The 19,207-nt window shown below is 43.6% G+C and overlaps 2 protein-coding genes across 2 annotated transcripts in view; both read right to left on the reverse strand.

Annotated features, from left to right (window-relative positions):
* STK10 (serine/threonine kinase 10) overlaps nt 1-7,777 on the reverse strand; it is a 168,214-nt gene extending 160,437 nt beyond the window's left edge. The window contains exon 1 of the mRNA XM_003404657.4: nt 7,381-7,777. Within this exon, the coding sequence (XP_003404705.1) occupies nt 7,381-7,536 (156 nt within the window). The 5' untranslated portion in view covers nt 7,537-7,777. The remainder of the gene's footprint in view (nt 1-7,380) is intronic.
* Nucleotides 1-19,207, reverse strand: part of SH3PXD2B (SH3 and PX domains 2B) — a 406,416-nt gene that overhangs the window by 112,249 nt on the left and 274,960 nt on the right. The window lies entirely within an intron of this gene.

The raw sequence follows: 19,207 nt of genomic DNA on the forward strand, positions 1-19,207 counted from the left end.
TGGAGCAAAGGATAATGAAGAACACCAAAGACACCAGGAAAATATGAGCCCAAGAGAAAGAAAGGGCCACGTAAACCAGAGACTCCATCAGCCTGAGACCGGAAGAACTAGATGGTGCCTGGTTACCACCAGTGATTGCCCTGACAGGGAACACAACCGAAGATCCCCGATGCAGTAGGAGAAAAGTGGGATGCAGAGCTCAAATTTTAGTAAAAAGACCAGATTTAATGGTATGACTAAGACAGAGCCCCAAACTAAAACCATTCCCAAAGCCAACTCTTCAGACAAAGATTAGACTGGACTATAAAACATAAAATGATACTGGTGAGGAGTGCGCTTCTTAGCTCAAGTAGACACACAAGACTATGTGGGTAGCTCCTGCCTGGAGGCAAGATGAGAACGCAGAGGGGAACAGGGGCTGGTTGAATGGACACAGGAAACACAGGATGGAGAGAAGGCGTGTGCTGTCACATCGTAGGGAGAGCAACTAGGGTCACGTAACAATGTGTGTAGAAGTTTTTGTATGAGAAACTGAGTTGAATTGTAAACTTTCACTTAAAGCACAATTAAAAAAAAAAAAAAACTTCTCAGCGCAGTAAGTGCTAAGTTTGCACCCAAGCACACCCACTGGGCAGGCGTCATCCCAGTAGGGCTCAGACCATCTCGTTATAGGACCACTTCAGGAACCTCTCACAATAGCACAGATTCTGTTAAAAAATACTTGGCTGAGAGGAAATCAGGTTACTGCCCAGGGGCAGATCTCTTTCCGGAGGAGGAGGAGGGGAGGCTTACCAGAGTCTCCAGAGGAAGCGGAAGCCCAGCCTGGCTTTAACAATATTAGGCAGGAGAGGGGGTGAAGGGAGAAGGTCCTGGCCTAGGAAGGGGGCAGTTCACATAATCACTTAACCTTGGCTTTGTTTAAGCTCTGGTGGGGAGGGAGGGCCAGAGGGCAGGATGTCACACTTGAAGGATGCAGGTTGACAATCACTCCACAAAGCCAACCTGGCTCTGGAGAGCACTTAAGGTCTTCTCTCCCTCCAGTGACCAAGAGGGTTCAGGGTCTGACCCTCAGCAAGAGCAAGGGACAAAGGGGACTCTCTTGTTATACTTTCATCTTACTTTATTTTTAAAATCACAGATATGCATGTCCTTTGACCTAGTAATACCCTGCTGGGAGTCTAGCCTAAAAAAATAATTTCAGATAGTGAAAGAACTTCATGAACAAAGCTGTTCATCCATACACAGTCAGTTCTGCTATAAGGTTTATTTTGACAATGCAAATCTTGTTCCAAGGCCACTGATATACGGTTGTTAGTTGCTGTGGGGTCTATTCCAACTCATGAGGACCCCATGTATGCAGAGCAGAAGCGTGCTCCAGAGAGTTTTCAAGGCTGTGACCTTTCAGACGCAGACTGGCAGACCTGTCTTCTGAGGCACCTCGGGCTGGGTTCAAACCACCAATGTTTCAGCTAGTAGCCGAGCGCTTAACTGTTTGCACCACCCAGGGACTTCATTTGGGAACAATTTTCTCATAATATTAATTTCATGTTTGCTTATGCAGTTTAGTTTGCCAGAAACACCAGGTGAAGGCAGAAAACCACACCCAGCTAAACCAAGCCGTAAAGGAATATACCGAACACGTGCGCGCGCACACACACACCTTGAACATCTGTCAGCTACCTATCCAACACACTCATCCACATCTGGTGGCACAGCTGGACCATCAATTCCTGAAAACCCTCCTTCCACCACTCCATAGTAACTCATAAGCTGCAATGCTTGCGGTACCCACATTCATAAAAAAACTTCAGGAGTTTTTCAAGTATCATATTTCTTGTAGTACTTACATATTTCCTATCCATTTAGCATGAGTAAAACTATACCACTCAATAGCCAAAAGGTAGAAACAACCCAAGTGTCCATTAACAGATGAATAACCAACCCGTTGCCGTTGAGTTGATTCTGACTCATAGCAAACCTACAGGACAGAGGAGAACTACCCCATAGGGTTTCCGAGGAGTGGCTGGAGGATTCGAACTGCCGACCCTTTGGTTAGCAGTCCAGCACTTACCCATTGCACCACGAGGGCTCCTATGGAATATTGCTCAGCCCTAAAGAGAAATGAAGTCCTAATACTTGTTATGACATGGATGAACCTTGAAAACATTATACTAAGTGAAATAACCCAGACAAAAATTGTATGATCCCACTTACATGAAACATCTACAACAGGCAAGTACAGAGAGAGAAAAGCTTATTTATTAGTGGTTGCCAGGGGCTGGTGAGGGGGCAGGGGAATTATTGCTTAAGCTTTTGTTTGGAACGGTAAAAACTTTTGGGAATAGACAGTGGAGACGATGGTACAACATGGTGAATGGAATCAGTGTCCCTGAATTTATAAATGGTTAAAATGTCAATTTTTTTTTTTTTTTTTTTGGTTATATGTATTTTACCCTAATTTTTTTTTTTTAAAGAGTAAGTAAAAAGAATGTAGACTGACCTAGATTAACATCCTGGCTCTGGGGCTGAGTGTTAGGCCCTTAATCTCACTTTCCTCACGAGCACTCCGGCTTTTATCGCATGACTTTGCATAACACAGTGATTTTTAGGAACGCATATGCCACATTAGAGCAGAACAGTGTTACACAAAGTGCTTAGCACCGTGTCTGGCACATGGGAAGCATTCAAGCGATCTTAACTTACTAACAGTAAAACAAAGAAATTGCTTAAATATCCAATAAAGTTAGGATCAGGAGCCTGTAAAGCACTTAGAATAATGCAAGCAAAGGCTTTAAAAATGAAAGATGGCATTAAAAAAAACTGTAAGTCTGTATGGCTACAACTCCACATTTAAAAATTACCACATCTCTAAAGTCTGGAGGGAAAGACGTTCAAGTGTGAACAGCAACTGATGAAGACTCAGGGTGATTTTTTTTTCTTTTTAATTTTTTAAAATAATATTTAATCGTGTTTTTGGTGAAAGTTTACATAGCAAATTAGGTTCCCATTTAACAATTTCTATTCCGTGACACTGGTTACATTTTTCACAATGTGTCAGCATTCTCATTATTTCCATTCTGCTTGTCCTCTTCCCATGTATCTAGCTTCCCTCCTCAGAGGCATCACTAGGGTTGGTGCCACCCAGTGTGGTAACTCAGGGTGTCAACCCTCGCCCCGCATGGACCTCCTCCCATATCAGACCACACAGAATCTTTAGTGATGTTTTTTGGGCTGATGCTGCTCATCAGTCATAATTCCCGGATATCACCCCTTCTTTTCCTTTAATTACCACTTTATTCTCAAAAAAGCTATTGATATAGGTTCACAAATACTAATTATCACAATATTGTAGGTAAAACACCAGAAAATTTGACAAAAGCAGCGACTATAAAAACAACAGCAGCAACAAAAACAACAGCACACGCCTATAGCACCTACAGACAAAACCAAGTGATTCGAAGCATCATTGTAATTGGGTCACAATGACAGCTCTGACCAGAGTGCCTCAGAAGGTTCAGAAAGAAAATGAGCATAGAGTTTTAGCCTTGTAGGTATATTGATACCTGTCAGCTGGCCTTACGAAAAATGATTTTGTTGTTATACCTAACTACATGGGCATTTTTATAAAAAAAAAATAATAAATTTCTCCTGAAACACTGCATAACATTTTATAGACAGTCATTTTGGTGTCCCCGCCCCGACAATGACACTTGGCGCAGTCCGCACCCCCTGCACTCCCCTAGTGACATCACTGTCCCTGTTCCCCCTTACCCTCTTATCTTTGTTTTAGGGTAAATGTTGATCGTGTCGTCTCATATAGATGATTACTTAAAGAAGCACAGACCTCACCGGTAATATTGTTTATTTTATGAGCCAATCTGTTATTTGGCTGAAAGGTGACCTCCAGGAGTGGCTTCAGTTCCAAATTTAAAGGGTATCTCGGGGGTTTCCCTAGTCTCTACCTGTCCAGTAAGTCTGCCCTTTTTTAGGAATTTGAGTTTTGTTCTACATTTTTCTCCCATTCTATCTGGGACCATCTACTGTGTCCCTGGTTAGAACAGTCAGTAGTTGTAGCCAGGATTCTTTTTAATTTTTGCTATTTTTTGATATATTGCCTATTTTAAACTAGTAAGTACGTACTCTTTTTACACTGGCAAGACAATAAACTTTTAAAAAGCTTAAAGACAACATAAAATCAAAACCAAAAAACAATTTTCCAGAACCAAAAACATCACCTCAGCCAGCTCAGCCAACCCCTTGATTTCTGCACAGTCCCTGCCCCTGTTCCGTGCACACATGCCTTGGCTGCCATGACAACAAACACGCCCTGCAGAAGGCAGCTTTTTCCACTCAATATTATACCAAATACCTCCCCCCAGTTCCTAACTCATCTTCAGAATAATTTTTGTTTTCAGAATAAAGATTGTTTAATGATAAAAATTCTGAAGCCAAGTAGCTTGTGAGCTTTACTTTGTATCTAGAAACAGAATGGAAATGATTTCCTTTTGTAACCAATTTGCAATCACATTACGGCTGGGTGAGAAGGAGCTTCACCTTGTACAAAATCAATTTTATCCACCTCTTTCTCCTGAGGCAGAAAGGGGGGGTGCTATGACCTGAAACTGTTAATGTTGAGGCTTTAAGCAGCTACAAGGCTCTCACCAGCAAATCAGGAATCCGAGTCCTCTCCTACCACGTGTTTTCAGAGGTGGGGAGAGGGACGCTGGGGTGGCTTTGAGAACTGCTGTTGTTAGGTGCTATCAAGTCAGTTCTGACTCATAGCGACCCTGGGTACAACAGATGGAGACACTGCCCGGTCCAGCACCATCTTCACAATTGAAGTTATGCTTCAGCCCATTGTTGTAGCCATTGTGTCAATCCATCTTATCGAGGGTATTCCACCTTTTCGCTGACCCTCTACTCTTTACCAACCACGATGTCCTTCCCTAGGGACTGGTCCCCCTTGATAACATGTCCAAAGTATATATTATCTAGTTTGAGAACTAGACTCCCATTTAAAAGGGCCCACCTACTTTGAAAAACCAGGAGGAGAATCAGATGAGTTCCTTTGTTTGAAACTTCCAGAGTAGCAGGGGAAGTTTAACAGGGCAAAAATAGACAGAAATGACAATCGAAACTGATAAAGGAAAATCTGACAAGTATGAAGGCAAAGTTCTGCATTTAGGTTTGAAAGAAAATGAACCATATGAAGCCAGGATAAATTGGAGAAGGGAGATGGAGTCCCTAGTGGTGCAAACAGTTAAGTGCTCGGCTGATAACTGAAAGGCTGCAGGTTCTAGTCCACCCAGAGGCACCTCTGAAGAAAGGCCTGGTGACCTGCTTCTGAAAAATGAGCCACTGAAAACCCTGTGGAGTACAGATCTCTGATACACATGGGTTCGTCATGAGTTGGAATCAATTTGCCAGCAATTGTTCACAGGTAAAAACATCAGTGAGAGCCAAAGCACACTAAAAACACCAAGTCTTCTAGAGAAAGTGGAAGATGGAGTGACCTGACCAAGAGTCTGGCTGCCCTCAAGGCAGTCAAAACACATCTGGAAGGGCAGGCTCTGTCCTAGGCAGACAAAGACATATGGCAGGTATCCAGAGGGACCATTTGTTTGGGCCCTAAGAGAAAAGGTGCAGCTATGGAAAGGGTAAAGAAAACATGAGCAGGGTATTTAAAAAAAAAAACCAAACCCATTGCATCGAGTCTATTCTAAGACATAGTGAACCTACAGGACAGAGTAGAACTGCGCCAAAGGATTTCCAAGGATCGGCTGGTGGATTCAAACTGCCCACATTTCGGTTAGCAGCTGTAGCTCTTAACCACTGAGCCACCAGGGTTCCTGTGCAAAGTAGAGTCAACTGCTGTCCAGTCAATTCTGACTATATAGTGTGTGCTAGCTGCTTTCAAATAGCACAAAGCCCACCAGCAAAAAAGGCTGGAAAATCAGCTCCAATGCCACAAGTATGAGTACCACTGAGACCTGCCTCTGTAACCACAGGACCTTTGCTCCTGTGGGAGTTCCCCCCCATAACAGGAAGTGCTGGCTCAGAGTGGAGACTGTAACAAAAGAAGAACCCCGATGGAGCTGACTGTTCTCAAAGTTATCCCCACTCTCTAAGCCTCTAGAGCAGAGCTTCTCCAAAGTCGAAGCGCTTAGGAATCACTTGGCAATTTTGTTAAGACGCAGATTCTAATTCAGTGGGTCTGGGGTGGGGCCCGAGTCTCTACATTTCTAAGTAGCTCCCAGACGATGCTGATGACCCTGGTCCAGGGACCCCACTTTGAGTAACTGGGCTCTAGGCCACTGGCAAGTCAGAGACTAAGTCCTCACCAGGGGCCTGGAGAAGCCCAGCTTCCTGAAAGGACAATCTCGGGGTCAGAGTGGCCTACAAGCTACAGAAGCCCCAAGGAGGGTGATGATTGGTTTAGGAAGAAGGCACCCTCCTAGAGGTATACATCAGCTAAGCACGTAGGATTCTCCCTATAAAGGTTTTCCTAAGGGAAAGGAGATGGGGAGGTGCGGGGAGAGTGGAGTCAGGCTGTAGGTGTTTGGGCCCCAAAACAATTTAGCAACTCAGAACGGATCACAGGAACAGAGACTCATAACGTCTGGGTGCAAGTGTCTAGATCTAATCAGCTCTGCCCCACCCACCCCTCCACAAAAGCTCTCTGCCCGTATTCCTCTAGCGGAGAGGTGACTGCAGACTGGGAGTTTACCCCGCTGTGACTCAGACGCACAGAATCAAATCTGATCCCCGCAGTATTCCCTGAGGCCCTGGCCTCCCCTCTACACAGTCCCGGCCCACCTTTCCAACCCTAACTTTTGATGCTACACGCCACACCTTGCCCTTCCCCCTTCCCAGTCTTTGGCTCATCTTCAGGAGTGCCTTCTCCTCCACCCAAATTTCACCAGTCCCAACGCAGCCAAGCTTGCCCCGTCGCCTCGATAAACCCAAAGCATCTGCGTGGTCTCTCTTAAAAAGATATGTCTCCTATCGCAGTTTTCTTTTCTTTTCTTTTTTACTGCCGATGCCTCGGGTGGCTTTCTCGGATGCAGGGCGCCCCTTTGTCTCCCCCTGCGGAGCCGAGCGCAGTGCCTGGCGCACAGGAAGTGCTCAAAACGCAGCACGGTGGGCAGCAGCCGTGCCCAGAGGGGGCACCCAGCTCGCATGGATTCAGCCGGGCTGGGTGAGATCCCCCAAAGAACAAGGGTCACCGAGGCGAGGGCCCGGGACCCCGAGTTCAGGGCCGGGGCAGCCCCTCTGCGCCTTTCACAGCCGTGGCCGGGGCTGTCTGGGGCCAGCACCCCTCCCTTCCGGAGCCGCTCCACGCGCCCCGGGCACTCGCCCACCCTCCTGCAGCGCCCTCACCTTATAAACCTTGCCGAAGGCGCCGTCGCCCAACTCGCCCACGATCTCCCACACCTCATTGGGGTCCACGTCCCGGCGGACGTGCTCATATTCGCGGGACTTTCTCTTCTCGAAGGTGGACAGGCGCAGGATGCGACGGAAATTGGCGAAAGCCATGGCTTGGGGCGCGCAAGCCGGGAGGCGAAGTGGCGCCGGCTCGGGCTGTGGCTGTGGCGGTGGCTGGGCGGCCGCTAGGCTAGGAGTGGAGGACGCCGCGGCGCTCTGGGGTTCTCCCCAGACCCGCCCTTCCCTTCTGACCGACCCGATCAAGTGCACCCTGGGCTGCGCCGCGGCAGGAGACCCGGAACCGCGCAGGCGGCCGCGGTCCCGCCCCCGCTCTGTCCAGTCCCGGGGCCGCCTCCTGAATGCCTGCCCCGCTTGCTCCGCGCCCTCCGCCCAACTCGCGAGCCCCGGGATGCGTTCCGGGGACCCGGCCCCGCGCCCGCCCACCGGCCCGCGGCTCCACCTGCAGCTCCCCGGCCGCGCCCCGAGACCCCCTAATTGGCTGCAGGCGCTCTCCGACTCCGCCCATCGCCGCAGGGCACTCTGGAGGCTGTAGTCTCCCACGCCTGGCTCCCGCGAGCCTCTGGCTGGGCTTTGGAGAGCTTAGGTGACCCCTCGAAGGGACCGTCCCGGGTCTGGGAGGCCAGCCGTGCCGCGCCGCGCCGCGTGGCTCCCAGAACTTTTATGGAAAGCTAGTATTTCGCGAGTGCCCACTGATTGCGGTCAGTGTCAAGAGGCGAACAGACGTGAGCTCACTGAATTCGTCCCGCAACTTTCCCGCCAGGCTGCTCCGCTCGCCCCCACTTTTCAGATGAGGACGCTAAGGCCCGGCGGACTAAGGCACTTGCTCTAGGACGCACATCTTGGCTGCGAATACGGTGCGGGTGCCTCGGCGCGGTGCTGCCTCCTGGTGCGCAAAATGCAGGGCCGTTGCTCCTAAGAGACCAGACTTTGCCAGCAGGTTTGCTGCTTCCCAGGGGCTCCCCCTGCCCTTCCCCCTCCCCCTTGCCCGCCCAGCCGAGGTCCACAAGGTACCTTCCCCTCCCCATCCTCTACAAGCCTGTCAGGATTGGAGGGCTGGGAGAAATAACGACTTTGGGACTTGTTTATCTCATGCTTCATGATGGTTTTGCAGACATACTTGAATATTAAGATTTTCTTACCATTTATTTCCCAATTTTTAAAAATTTAAAAACTGAAGCCCTTTTTGACCCCCATCATTCTATATCCCAGCCTGTTGACTCACTTTGCCGCCACTGTTACCAGTTTGTGTCCTATACCAAAACCAAAGGGAACCAGTTGCCACTGAGTTGGTTTCAACTCATGGCAACCCCAAGTGTTACGGAATAGAACTGCACTCCATAAGGTTTTCAAGACCTTTAGGGAGTAGATCACTAGGCCTGCCTTCTGAGGCGCCTCTGGGTGGGTTTCCACCGCCAACCTTTTGGTTAGTAGTCAGCACTTAACCGTTTGTTGTTAGGTGCTGTCAAGTCAGTTCTGACTCATAGCGACCTTACTATGTACAACAGAACGAAACAGTGCCGGGTCCCCTGCCGTCCTTACAGCCGTTACATTTGAGGCCACTGTTGGAGCCATTGTGTCAATCCATCTCGTTGAGGGTCTTCCTCTTATTCACTGACACATCGTTGTCATCTAGTGCTGCTATAACAAATACCACAAGTGTATGGCTTTAACAAAAAGAAATTTATTCTCTCACGGTTTAGGAGGCTAGAAGTCCAAATTCATGGCACCAGCTCCAGGGGAACGCTTTTTCTCTCTGTCAGTTCTGGGGGAAGGTCCTTGTCATCAATCTTCCCCTGGTCTAGGAGCTTTTTAGTGCAGGGATCTCGGTTCCAAAGGACACGCTCTGCTCCTGGCTCTTCTTGCTTGGTGGTAATGAGGTTCCCCCGTCTCTCTGCTTGTTTCTCTTTTATGACTCAAAAGAGATTGATTTAGGACACAACCTAATCTTGTAGATTGAGTCCTGCCTCATTAACATCATAGAGGTGGGGTTTACAACACATAGGAAAATCACATCAGATGACAAAATGGTGGACAATCAAATGATAGTGGGACTCATGACCTAGCAAAGTTGACACATACTTTTGGGGGACACAATTCAATCCATGATAGTACATAGACAAAGTCTACCCATTCTTACTTTTAACTCATTCTGGTTGTACTTCTTTCAAAACAGAATTGTTTGTTCTTCTGGCAGTCCAGTGTATATTCAGTATTCTTTCCCAACACCATTAATTCAAAGGCATCAATTCTTCTTCGGTCTTCCTTGTTCTTTGTCCAAATTTCACTTGCATATGAGGCAATTGAAAATACCATAGCTTAGGTTCCATGCACTGTAGTCCTCAAAGTGACATCTTTGCTTTTCAACACTTTAAAGAGGTCTTTTGCAGCAGATTTGCCCAATGCGATGGGTCATTTGATTTCTTGACTGCTGCTTCCACGCGTGTCAGTTGTGGATCCAAGTAAAATGAAATCCTTGACAACTTTGATTTTTGTCTCTATTTATCATGATGTTGCTTATTGGTCCAGTTGTGAGGATCTTTGTTTATGTTGAAGTGTAATCCATACTGAAGGCTGTAGTCTTTGATCTTCGTCAGTAATGCTTCAAGTCCTCTTCACTTTCAGAAAGCAAGGTTGTGTCATTTGCATATCTCAGGTTGTTATCGAGTCTTCCACCAGTCCTGATGCTGCGTTCTTCATATAGTCCAGCTTCTCTGATTATTTGCTCAGGATACCCATACCCGTTGCTGTCGAGTCGATTCTGACTCATAGCGACCGTATAGGACAGAGTAGAACTGCCCTATAGAGTTTCCAAGGAGCACCTGGCGGATTCGAACTGCCGACCTTTTGGTTAGCAGCCGTAGCACTTAACCACTATGCCAACAGGGTTTCCATTTGCTCAGGATACAGATTGAATAAATATGGTGAAAGGGTACAATCCTGACACAACCCTTTTTGACTTTAAACCCGACGGTATCCCCTTGTTCTGTTTGAACAGCTACCTCTTGGTCTCTGTACAGGTTCCTCATTGTGCCCTATGGACAGTTATAAAATACTGTTTTTAAAATACTAGGTGGTTCCAAATGGAGAGTTCTGGGGATGGGAATGGGCTGCAAGGCCAGTAAGGCAATTCCCACTTATGGTAACCCCATGTCTGTCAGAGTAGAACTGTACTCCATAGGGTTTTAAATGGCTGATTCTTTGGAAGTAGATTGTCAGGCCTTTCTTCTGAGGCACCTCTGGGTGGACTTCAACCTTCAACCTTTCATTTGTTTTGGACCATTTGACCACCTGTAGGGCAGAGGGTGGCAGAAGGGGTAAGACTGCCCCTCTGAGAGATGAAAGCTCTGGCCTCTGGAAAGCTGTGGGCCTGGGGAGGCTGGGGGTCAGAGGCCCACCTCATCCCCCAGACCAGAGCCAAACTACCCAGAGCTCTGTGACTGTCTCTGTGCTCACTCCAGGAAAAAAAAAAAAAATGAAAAGCAAAAATGGAGAGGTTCACTCAAAAACATTAGGTGAAAGATGTCAGACATAAGAGACCACATATTATATGATTCCAATTATATGAATTGTCTGGAAAAAGCAAATCCATTGGGAAAGAAAGTAAAATAATGATTGCCTGGGGCTGGGTGTAAAATGGGATTAACCTTAAATGGACAAGAGGAATCTCATCCGGGTATTGAAAATGTTCTAAAATTGGATTATGGTGATTGTTTCACAACTTGGTAAATTTACTAAAAATCTTTGAATTGTACGCTTGAAATGGGGTAAATTTTATGATACATAAATTTTACCTCAGTAAAGTTGTAAAAAAAAAAAAACTGACAGACATGTAGCGGGAGACGCCTCAAGATGGACTCAAACCGCTGAACTTTTAGCAGTCAAGCATGTTAACCATTTGCACTGTCCGGGGACTCCAGCAACCACCCTAGTGGATGTGAACAGGCATTTCATTGTGGTTTTGACTTGCATTTCCCTAGTGACTAATGAGGAAACCCTGGTGGCATAATGGTTAAGTGCTACAGCTGCTAACCAAAAAGTCGGCAGTTCAGAATCCACCAAGTGCTCCTTGGAAACTCTATAGGGCAGTTCTCTTCTGTAGGGCAGTTCTCTTCTGTCCTACAGGGTCGCTAGGAGTTGGAATCGACTCGATAGCAAAGAGCTTTTGGGTTAATGACTAACAATGACATCTTTCCATGTGCTTATTGGCCATTTGTGTATCTTCTTTGGAGACATGCCTTTTTAAGTACTTTGTCCATTTTTTAATTTTTTTGTTGAGTTGTAGGAGTTCTTTGTGTATTCTGGATGTTAGTCCTTTATCAGATATATGATTTGCAAATATTTTCTCCCATTCAGTGGATTGTCTTTTCACTATACTGATAGTGTCCTTTAGAGCACAAAAGTTTTCAATTTTGTTGAAATTCAGTTTACCTATTTTTTCTTTTTTTGCCGGCTCTTTAGGTGTCGTACATAAGTAATCATTGCCTAATACAAGATCATGAAGATTTCCCCCTATGTTTTCTTCTAAACTGTTATCATTTTAGCTCTTAAATTTAGGCCATTGATTCATTTTGAGTTAATTTTTGTATGTGGTGTAAGGTAAGTCCAACTTCATCCTTTTGCATATGGGTAACCAGTTTTTCCCAATTCTTCTTTCCCCGTTGAATGGTCTTAGCACCCTTGTCAAAAATAAATTGACTGTATTGGTCAGGGTTTATTTCTGTATTTTGGAGCTCTGTCATTCGGTATGTAGATATTTATTCTGGTTATGTCTTCATGGTGGATTGTCCCTTTAATCTTTATATGAAGTCTTTCTTTGTCTTTTATGGTGAATTTCGTTTTCAATTCTGTTTTATCTGAGATTAGTATTGCCACTACTGCTCTTTTTTCATTGTTGTTTGCTGGATATATTTTTTTCCGTCCTTTGATTTTTAATATATTTATGTCTTTGTTTCTAAGGCATGTCTCTTGTAGGCAGCATATTTTGACAGGTTCTGTTTTTTATCCATTCTGTCATTCTCTGTCTCTTTATGAGTGCATTTAAGCCATTTACGTTCAGTGTGATTATCCATACGTGTGAGTTTATTACTGTCATTTCGTAGTGCTTTTTATTGTGGTGCTGACATTTTCTTTGTTCCTCTTACTCTCCTGTGCTGAATTCTTTTTGTTTGTGGATTTTTTTTTCTGTTTCTTTCATTTTTGTATATTTTGTGTTTACTGAGAGTTTATGTTTTTATTCTTTATTTCGATGAGTGGATTTGTTAACCTTCTTTGTGGTTACCTTGAAATTTACCTCTGTCATCCTAAGTTTGAACCAGCCTTTTATTACTTGATATAACCTTGACTTCCTCTCCATTTGAAAGTTCTATACCTAAACCACTTTCCCCCTCTTTTATCGTTCTGACGTTGTTGTCATTTACAGATGGCCCTCTCTGGTCCCTGTTGTAAATCTTTTAGTTTTGTTTTATCCTTGAGAGTTCATTACCTGGGTTTGTATCTAGCTGATGAAGTCTTGCATCCTAGATTCAGGCTGCTGTCTGATGTTGATGGTTCTCTAACCAAAACCCAAAAAACTAAAGCCATTGCCATTGAGTTGATTCCGACTCATAGCAACCCTATAGGACAGAGTAGAACTGCCCCAGAGCTTCCAAGGAGTGCCTGGTGGATTCGAACTGCCCACCTTTTTGGTTAGCAGCAGCAGCTCTTAACCACAACGCCACCAGGGTTTCCTCTCTAACCAAAGGACTCCCTTTAATAATTCTTGTAAGTTTGTCACTATGAGTCAGAATCAACTTGACGGCACTGGGTTTGGTTTGGTTTTTTAAGTTTGGTGTGGTTTTTACGTATTCCCTTAATTTCTGTTTATCTGGAAATGTCCTAATTTTGCCATCATATTTGAGCAAGAGTTTTACAGGATGTATTACTCTCGGTTGACAGTTTTTTTCTTTCAAGGTATTATGTATGTGGTCCCATTGCCTTCTTGCTTGCATAGTTTCTGCCAAGTAATCAGAGTTTAGTCTTATTGTTTCCGCTCTGTATGTGACTTTTCGTTTTTATTGAGCTGCTCTCAGGATTCTTTCTTTGTCTTTGGCTTTAGCAAATGTGAGTATGCTGTGTCTTGGTGATTTTCTTTTGGGGTCTATCCTATGTGGGATTCATTGAGTTTTTGGATGGTCAGGTTTTCATCTTTCGTAATATTAGGGATGTTTTCTCTCCGTAAATCTTCAGCAATCCTCTCTGTGTTTTCCATTTTCTCCCCCTGTTCTGGAACTCCAATCTCTTGCAAATTTTTGCTTTTGATTGTATCCATCGTTCTCAGGGTTTCTTCATTTTTCTTCGTTCTTTTCTCTGAAGTGGTATCTAAGAGTTTGTCTTCAGTTCTGCTGATCCTGTCTTCCATTGTTCCAAATTTGCTTCTAAAGCCTTCTATGGCACTGTCCATGTATGAAATCTTGTTGTTTATCTTTTGGAATTCTAATTGCTGTTTTTGTATGCTATCTAGTTGTTTATTTTGACACTTCATTCCTGTATTATTTTTTTGAATTCTTTCATTGTTTTGTCTGTCTTTTCCATAGTTTTGCTTGGATTTTGCATGATTTTGTCTATTTTTTCCTTATGTTTGGAGGGTTTATTTCTGGACTCTCCATTCCATTCCTTTGGTCTATATGTCTATGCTTATGTCACAGTCACATGGATTTGAGTACTGTAGCTTTGTAGTAAGTTTAGAGATCAGAATGTGTGACTCCTCCAACTTTGTTCTTTTTGAAGGTTATTTTGGCTAGACGGGGCCCCTTGCAATCCCATATGAATTTGAAGATTGGCTTTTTCACTTCTGTAAAAATGGCTGTTAGAAATTTGATAGGGATTGCATTAAACCTGTTGATTGCTTTGGGTAGTATTGCTATCCTAACAACTCATGAACACAGGATTATTTAAGTGTTCTTAATTTCTTTCAGCAATGTTTTATAATTTTCAGTATACAGATCTTTCATCTGTTTGGTTAAATTGATTCCTAGATATTTTACTTTTTCATATGTTAGTGTAAATGTAATTGTTTTCTTCAGTCCCTTCTCACATAGTTCTTTGCAGTGTACAGAAACACAACTGGTTTTTGTTGTTTATACATAGTTTATTACCTTTAGTAGTTTTTGTGTGTGTGTGTGTGGATACTTTGGGATTTTCTATCTAGAGGATCGTGGGATCTGTGAATAGAGATAGTTTTTGCTTATTTCTTTCCTATTTGGTTGCTTTTTTTTTAATTTTCTTGCCTAATTGATCAGACTAGAACTTTCAGTACAGTGTTGAACAGCAGTGGTGTCAGCAGGCATCCTTGTTATGGTTGTTTCTTTTAAAAAATAAAATAATATGATGTCTGGGATTTGCTGCAAAAGAATCCGGGCCAAGGGGTGATGGGGCACAGATAACAGAATTGATCATGGATGATAGATATTGAAATTGAGTGATGGGTACACCTGAGTATCTTATAGAATTCTTTCTAGTTTGAATGTTTTCTATAGTGAAAAGAAAAAAAAGGGAAAGAAAAATTAGGATGAAATTCGTATATTTTCAGTCAGAAAACCAATCTAATAGTTACCATCAGCAGATCCTCCTGAAAGAAATTCTGAAGGGATGAAAGGGATAAAAAGCAACCGTGTAGTAAAAAAATATGTGGGTAACTTTGAACCAAAAAAAAAAAAAAACACTTTATCTTAATAAGTAAAGTATGAAATTCCAACTCAAAAAGAAAGACCAGACTTGCTAGGCCTGACAGAGACGAGAGAAACCCTTAGAGTATGGCCCCTGGACACACTTCCAGCTCAGTAATAAGGTCACTCCTGAGGCATACCCTTCGGCCAAAGATTGAACAGACGCATGGAACAAAACAAGACTAAAGGGGACCACCAGCCTTGGGGCAGGGACTGGAAGGTAGGAGGGAACAGGAAACCTGGTAATAGGGAACCCAGGGTTTAGAAGGGAGAGTGTTGACACGTCCTGAGGTTGTAACCAATGTCATACAACAATGTGTGTACTGTTTAGCTTGTTCTGTAAATCTTCATCTAAAGTTCAATTTAAAAAATTAAAAAAAAAAAATAAGTAAAGTATGTCTACCTTGAGCACTGTGCTCTTATAAAGAATAATCTATGTGAGATCAAGTCGACAACAGCAACTGGAAAGGTTAAATGAGGAGCTTAAAGGGCAACGAGTCTTTAAGTCAGTGGTGATAGAACAGTTGGGAGAAGGATGGTGAGAATATTTGCACAACTTGAAGAATATAATCAATGTCACTGAGTCATACATGGAGAAACTGGTGAGATGGTGTTTGTCATGAATTGAATTGTGTCCCCCAAAAACATATGTCAACTTAGGCTGTGATTCCCAGTATTGTGTAGTTGTCTTCCATTTTGTGATTGTAATTTCCTATGTGCTGTAAATCCTAATCTCTGCCTGTGGTTAATGAGGCAAGATTAGATTATGTCAAAGAGGACTAGGGTGGGATTGTAGCACCCTTACTAAGGTCACACCCCTGATCCAATGTAAAGGGAGTTTCTCTGGGGTCTGGCCTGCACCACCTTTTATCTTACAAGAGATAAATGGAAAGGGAAGCGAGCAGAGAGTGGGGAACCTCATACCACCAAGAAAGCAGCACTGGGAGCAGAGCGCATCCTTTGGACCGGGAGTTCCTACGCAGAGAAGCTCCTAGTCCAGGGGAAGATTGACGACAAGGACCTTCCTCCAGAGCCAATGGAGAAAGCCTTTCCCTGGAGCTGACACCCTGACTTTGGACTTCTAGCCTACTAGACCATGAGAAAATAAATTTCTCTTTGTTGAAGCCATCCACTTGTGGTATTTCTGTTATAGCAGCACTAGATAACTAAGACAGAATCTGGTACCAAGAGTGGGGTGCTGCTCTAAAACATACCTAAAATGTGGAAGTGGTTTTGAAACTGAATGGATAGAGGACTCAGAAGGAAGTGAAGAGAAATTTTGACACTGGAGATGATGCAGATGGTGACAAGCAGCAGCAGCAGCGGAGAACCGGCAGCAGCAGAATCAGGAGACCAGCTCCAGACTGTGCTGGAGCCGACCCACGGAGTGAAAGAGTTTAGTGCCTGTGCACAGGAGGCTTCCTGGCAGAGTGGGGTGCCTTTGGGCACTTATCAGTGGCACTAGGCTTGCAGACCCATAGAGCAAGAGAGCTGAGTGCCTTCTAGCTGAAGTTTTCTGGCAGAGTGGGGGTGCCTCCAGGCACTTATTGGTGGAGCTACAGAGCTTTGGAACACTTGCCTCAGCAGGGCAGATGTGGGTGTGAGGCCCGAGGGAAGAGGCTAAGGAACCAGGAAGCAGAAGCTGAAGAGACACAAACACAGGAAGCTGAGTTGCCTCAGTCTCAAAAAGTATGGCCACAACCTCTGGGGTTTCAAAGGGTGGAGCCGTGGCCTCTGGTGTTTCAAAGGGTTGAGTTGCCACTCAGATGGACCAGGAGAAGGATGCATCTAAAGTTGAGGGAGCAGAGCTGCCATCCCAGTGGGCCTGGAAGACAGAGCTCAGGCTCAGGGCTGAGGGGCCTCCACTAAGAATCTGGACAGTGTGGCCTATACCTGGAGTCTGGAGGGCAGAGCCATTGTGTAAATTGTCTCAGAGAACAGAGGATTACCATTTTCAAGCCTTCAGGGCTGTAATGTAATGTGTTCTGCTGACTTGCTTGGTGCCTGTTATACCTTCTTTCCCTCCATTTTCTCCCATTTGTAATGGAAATGTCTAACTTGTGCCTGTTCAGTCATTATACCTTTGGAAGCAGATAACTTGTATTCTAAATTTCACAGATGAAGAGGAATTTTTGGATTTTGGACTTGGAGTCGATTGAAGACTTTTGCTATGATATGATGGGGTGAATATGTTTTACATGTGGCAAGGATATGAATTTGGCGGGGGGCAAAGGGTAGAATGCCATGGATTGAATTGTGTCCACCAAAAATATGTGTCAACTTGGTTAGGCCATGATTCCCAGTATTTTTTGGTTGTCTTCCATTTTGTAATTATAATTTTTTTATGTGTTGTAAATCCTAATGAGGCAAGATTAGATTATGTTAAAGAGGATTAGGGTGGGATTTTAACACCCTTACTAAGATCACATCCCTGATTCCATATAAAGGGAGTTTCCCTGGAGTGTGGCCTGCAGGACATTTTATCTGACAAGAGATAAAAGGAAAGAGAAGTGAGCACAATGGGGGACTTCATACCACCAAGAAAGCAGGGTTGGGAGCAGAGTGTGTCTTTTGGAACCAGGGTTCCTATACAGAGAATCTTCTAGTCCATGTGAAGACTGATGACAAGGACCTTCCTCCAGAGCCAACAGAGAAAGCCTTCCCCTGGAGCCATCCACTTGTGGTATTTCTGTTATAGCAGCACCAGATAACTAAAGCAGCATATGACTGTATATATTTTCACCAAAATAAATAGAAACATTTAATCTTGAAAAAAAAATTGTGGTTAAGTACAAGTAAACATCGATAGAGTAAAACAGTAATAATAATATTATATGGAGTTTTAAATGATCAATTTTTTTTAATATTAAATGCAGTACAACTTTCGAATTGCTCACTTTAAAATGATTAATTTTATGTTATGAGAATTTTACATCAATTAAAAAAAACTACCTAAAATTGTTTTTTCAATCGGTATTCATATTCCCCCGTTACCTTGTTATTTTTGTAAGTTGTTTGTTTTTGTGGGTGTTTTAAAACACAATCTATTTGAATTAGGATCCAAATAAGTCCACACACTGTAACTGGTTGATATGATTTAAAAGAAACTAAGCTACATATACTAATCTATACATTTCTCCTTCATCACTTTTTCTTTCCTTGCAAATTTTTACTGAAGAAATGGAGTTATTTTCTTTTAGAGGTTCCCACTGTCTGGGTTTTGCTGATTGTATCCCCATGGTTGCATTTAACATGTTCTTCTGCTGTCTTCTTTTTTCATGATTTACATTTCCTGTAAATTAATCAAATTCATGTTTGAGTTTCCTCCTCACTCTCTCTCTCTCTTTTTAATTGAGATGAAATTCGCATAACATAAAACCAACCATTTTAAAGTGAACAACTCAGTGGCATAAGTGCACTGACAATGTTGCACAACCACCACCTCTACCTGGTTCCAAAAACGCTCTCATCACCCCAGTGAGAAATGCCGTATCCATCAAGCAGTTGCTCTCATTCTTCTCCTCCCCGTCCCCACCCATCCCTGGAAACCATTAGTCTACTTTCTGTCTCCATGGATTTATTTATTCTGGATATTGCATATAAGTGGAATCATACACTAGGTAACCATTCATGTCTGGCTGCTTTTACTTAGCATAATGTTTTAGAGGTTCATCCAAGCTCTAGCACGTATTAGTACTTCTTCCCTTTTTATGGCTGGGTAATAATTTTAATAATTCATAGTGTGTATATACCACAATTTGCTTATCTATTCATCTATTGATAGACATTTTTTAATTGGATTATTTGTCTTTTTGTTGATGAGGTGTTAAAGTATTGTATAGATTTTAGAGATTAGACCCTTATCGGATATGTCATAACCATTTTTTCCCAATCTGTAGGTTGTCTTTTTACTCTTTTGGTGAAGTCTTTTGATGAACATAAGTGTTTAGCTTTTAGGAGCTCCCATTTATCTATACGGTCACTATGAGTCGGAATCGACTCTATGGCAATGGGGTTATTATTATTATTTGGTTCCCAGTTATCTAGTTTCTCTTCTG

The sequence above is a fragment of the Loxodonta africana genome, chromosome 2 (genome assembly GCF_030014295.1).
Source record: "Loxodonta africana isolate mLoxAfr1 chromosome 2, mLoxAfr1.hap2, whole genome shotgun sequence".
In the NCBI taxonomy this organism is placed as follows: domain Eukaryota; kingdom Metazoa; phylum Chordata; class Mammalia; order Proboscidea; family Elephantidae; genus Loxodonta; species Loxodonta africana.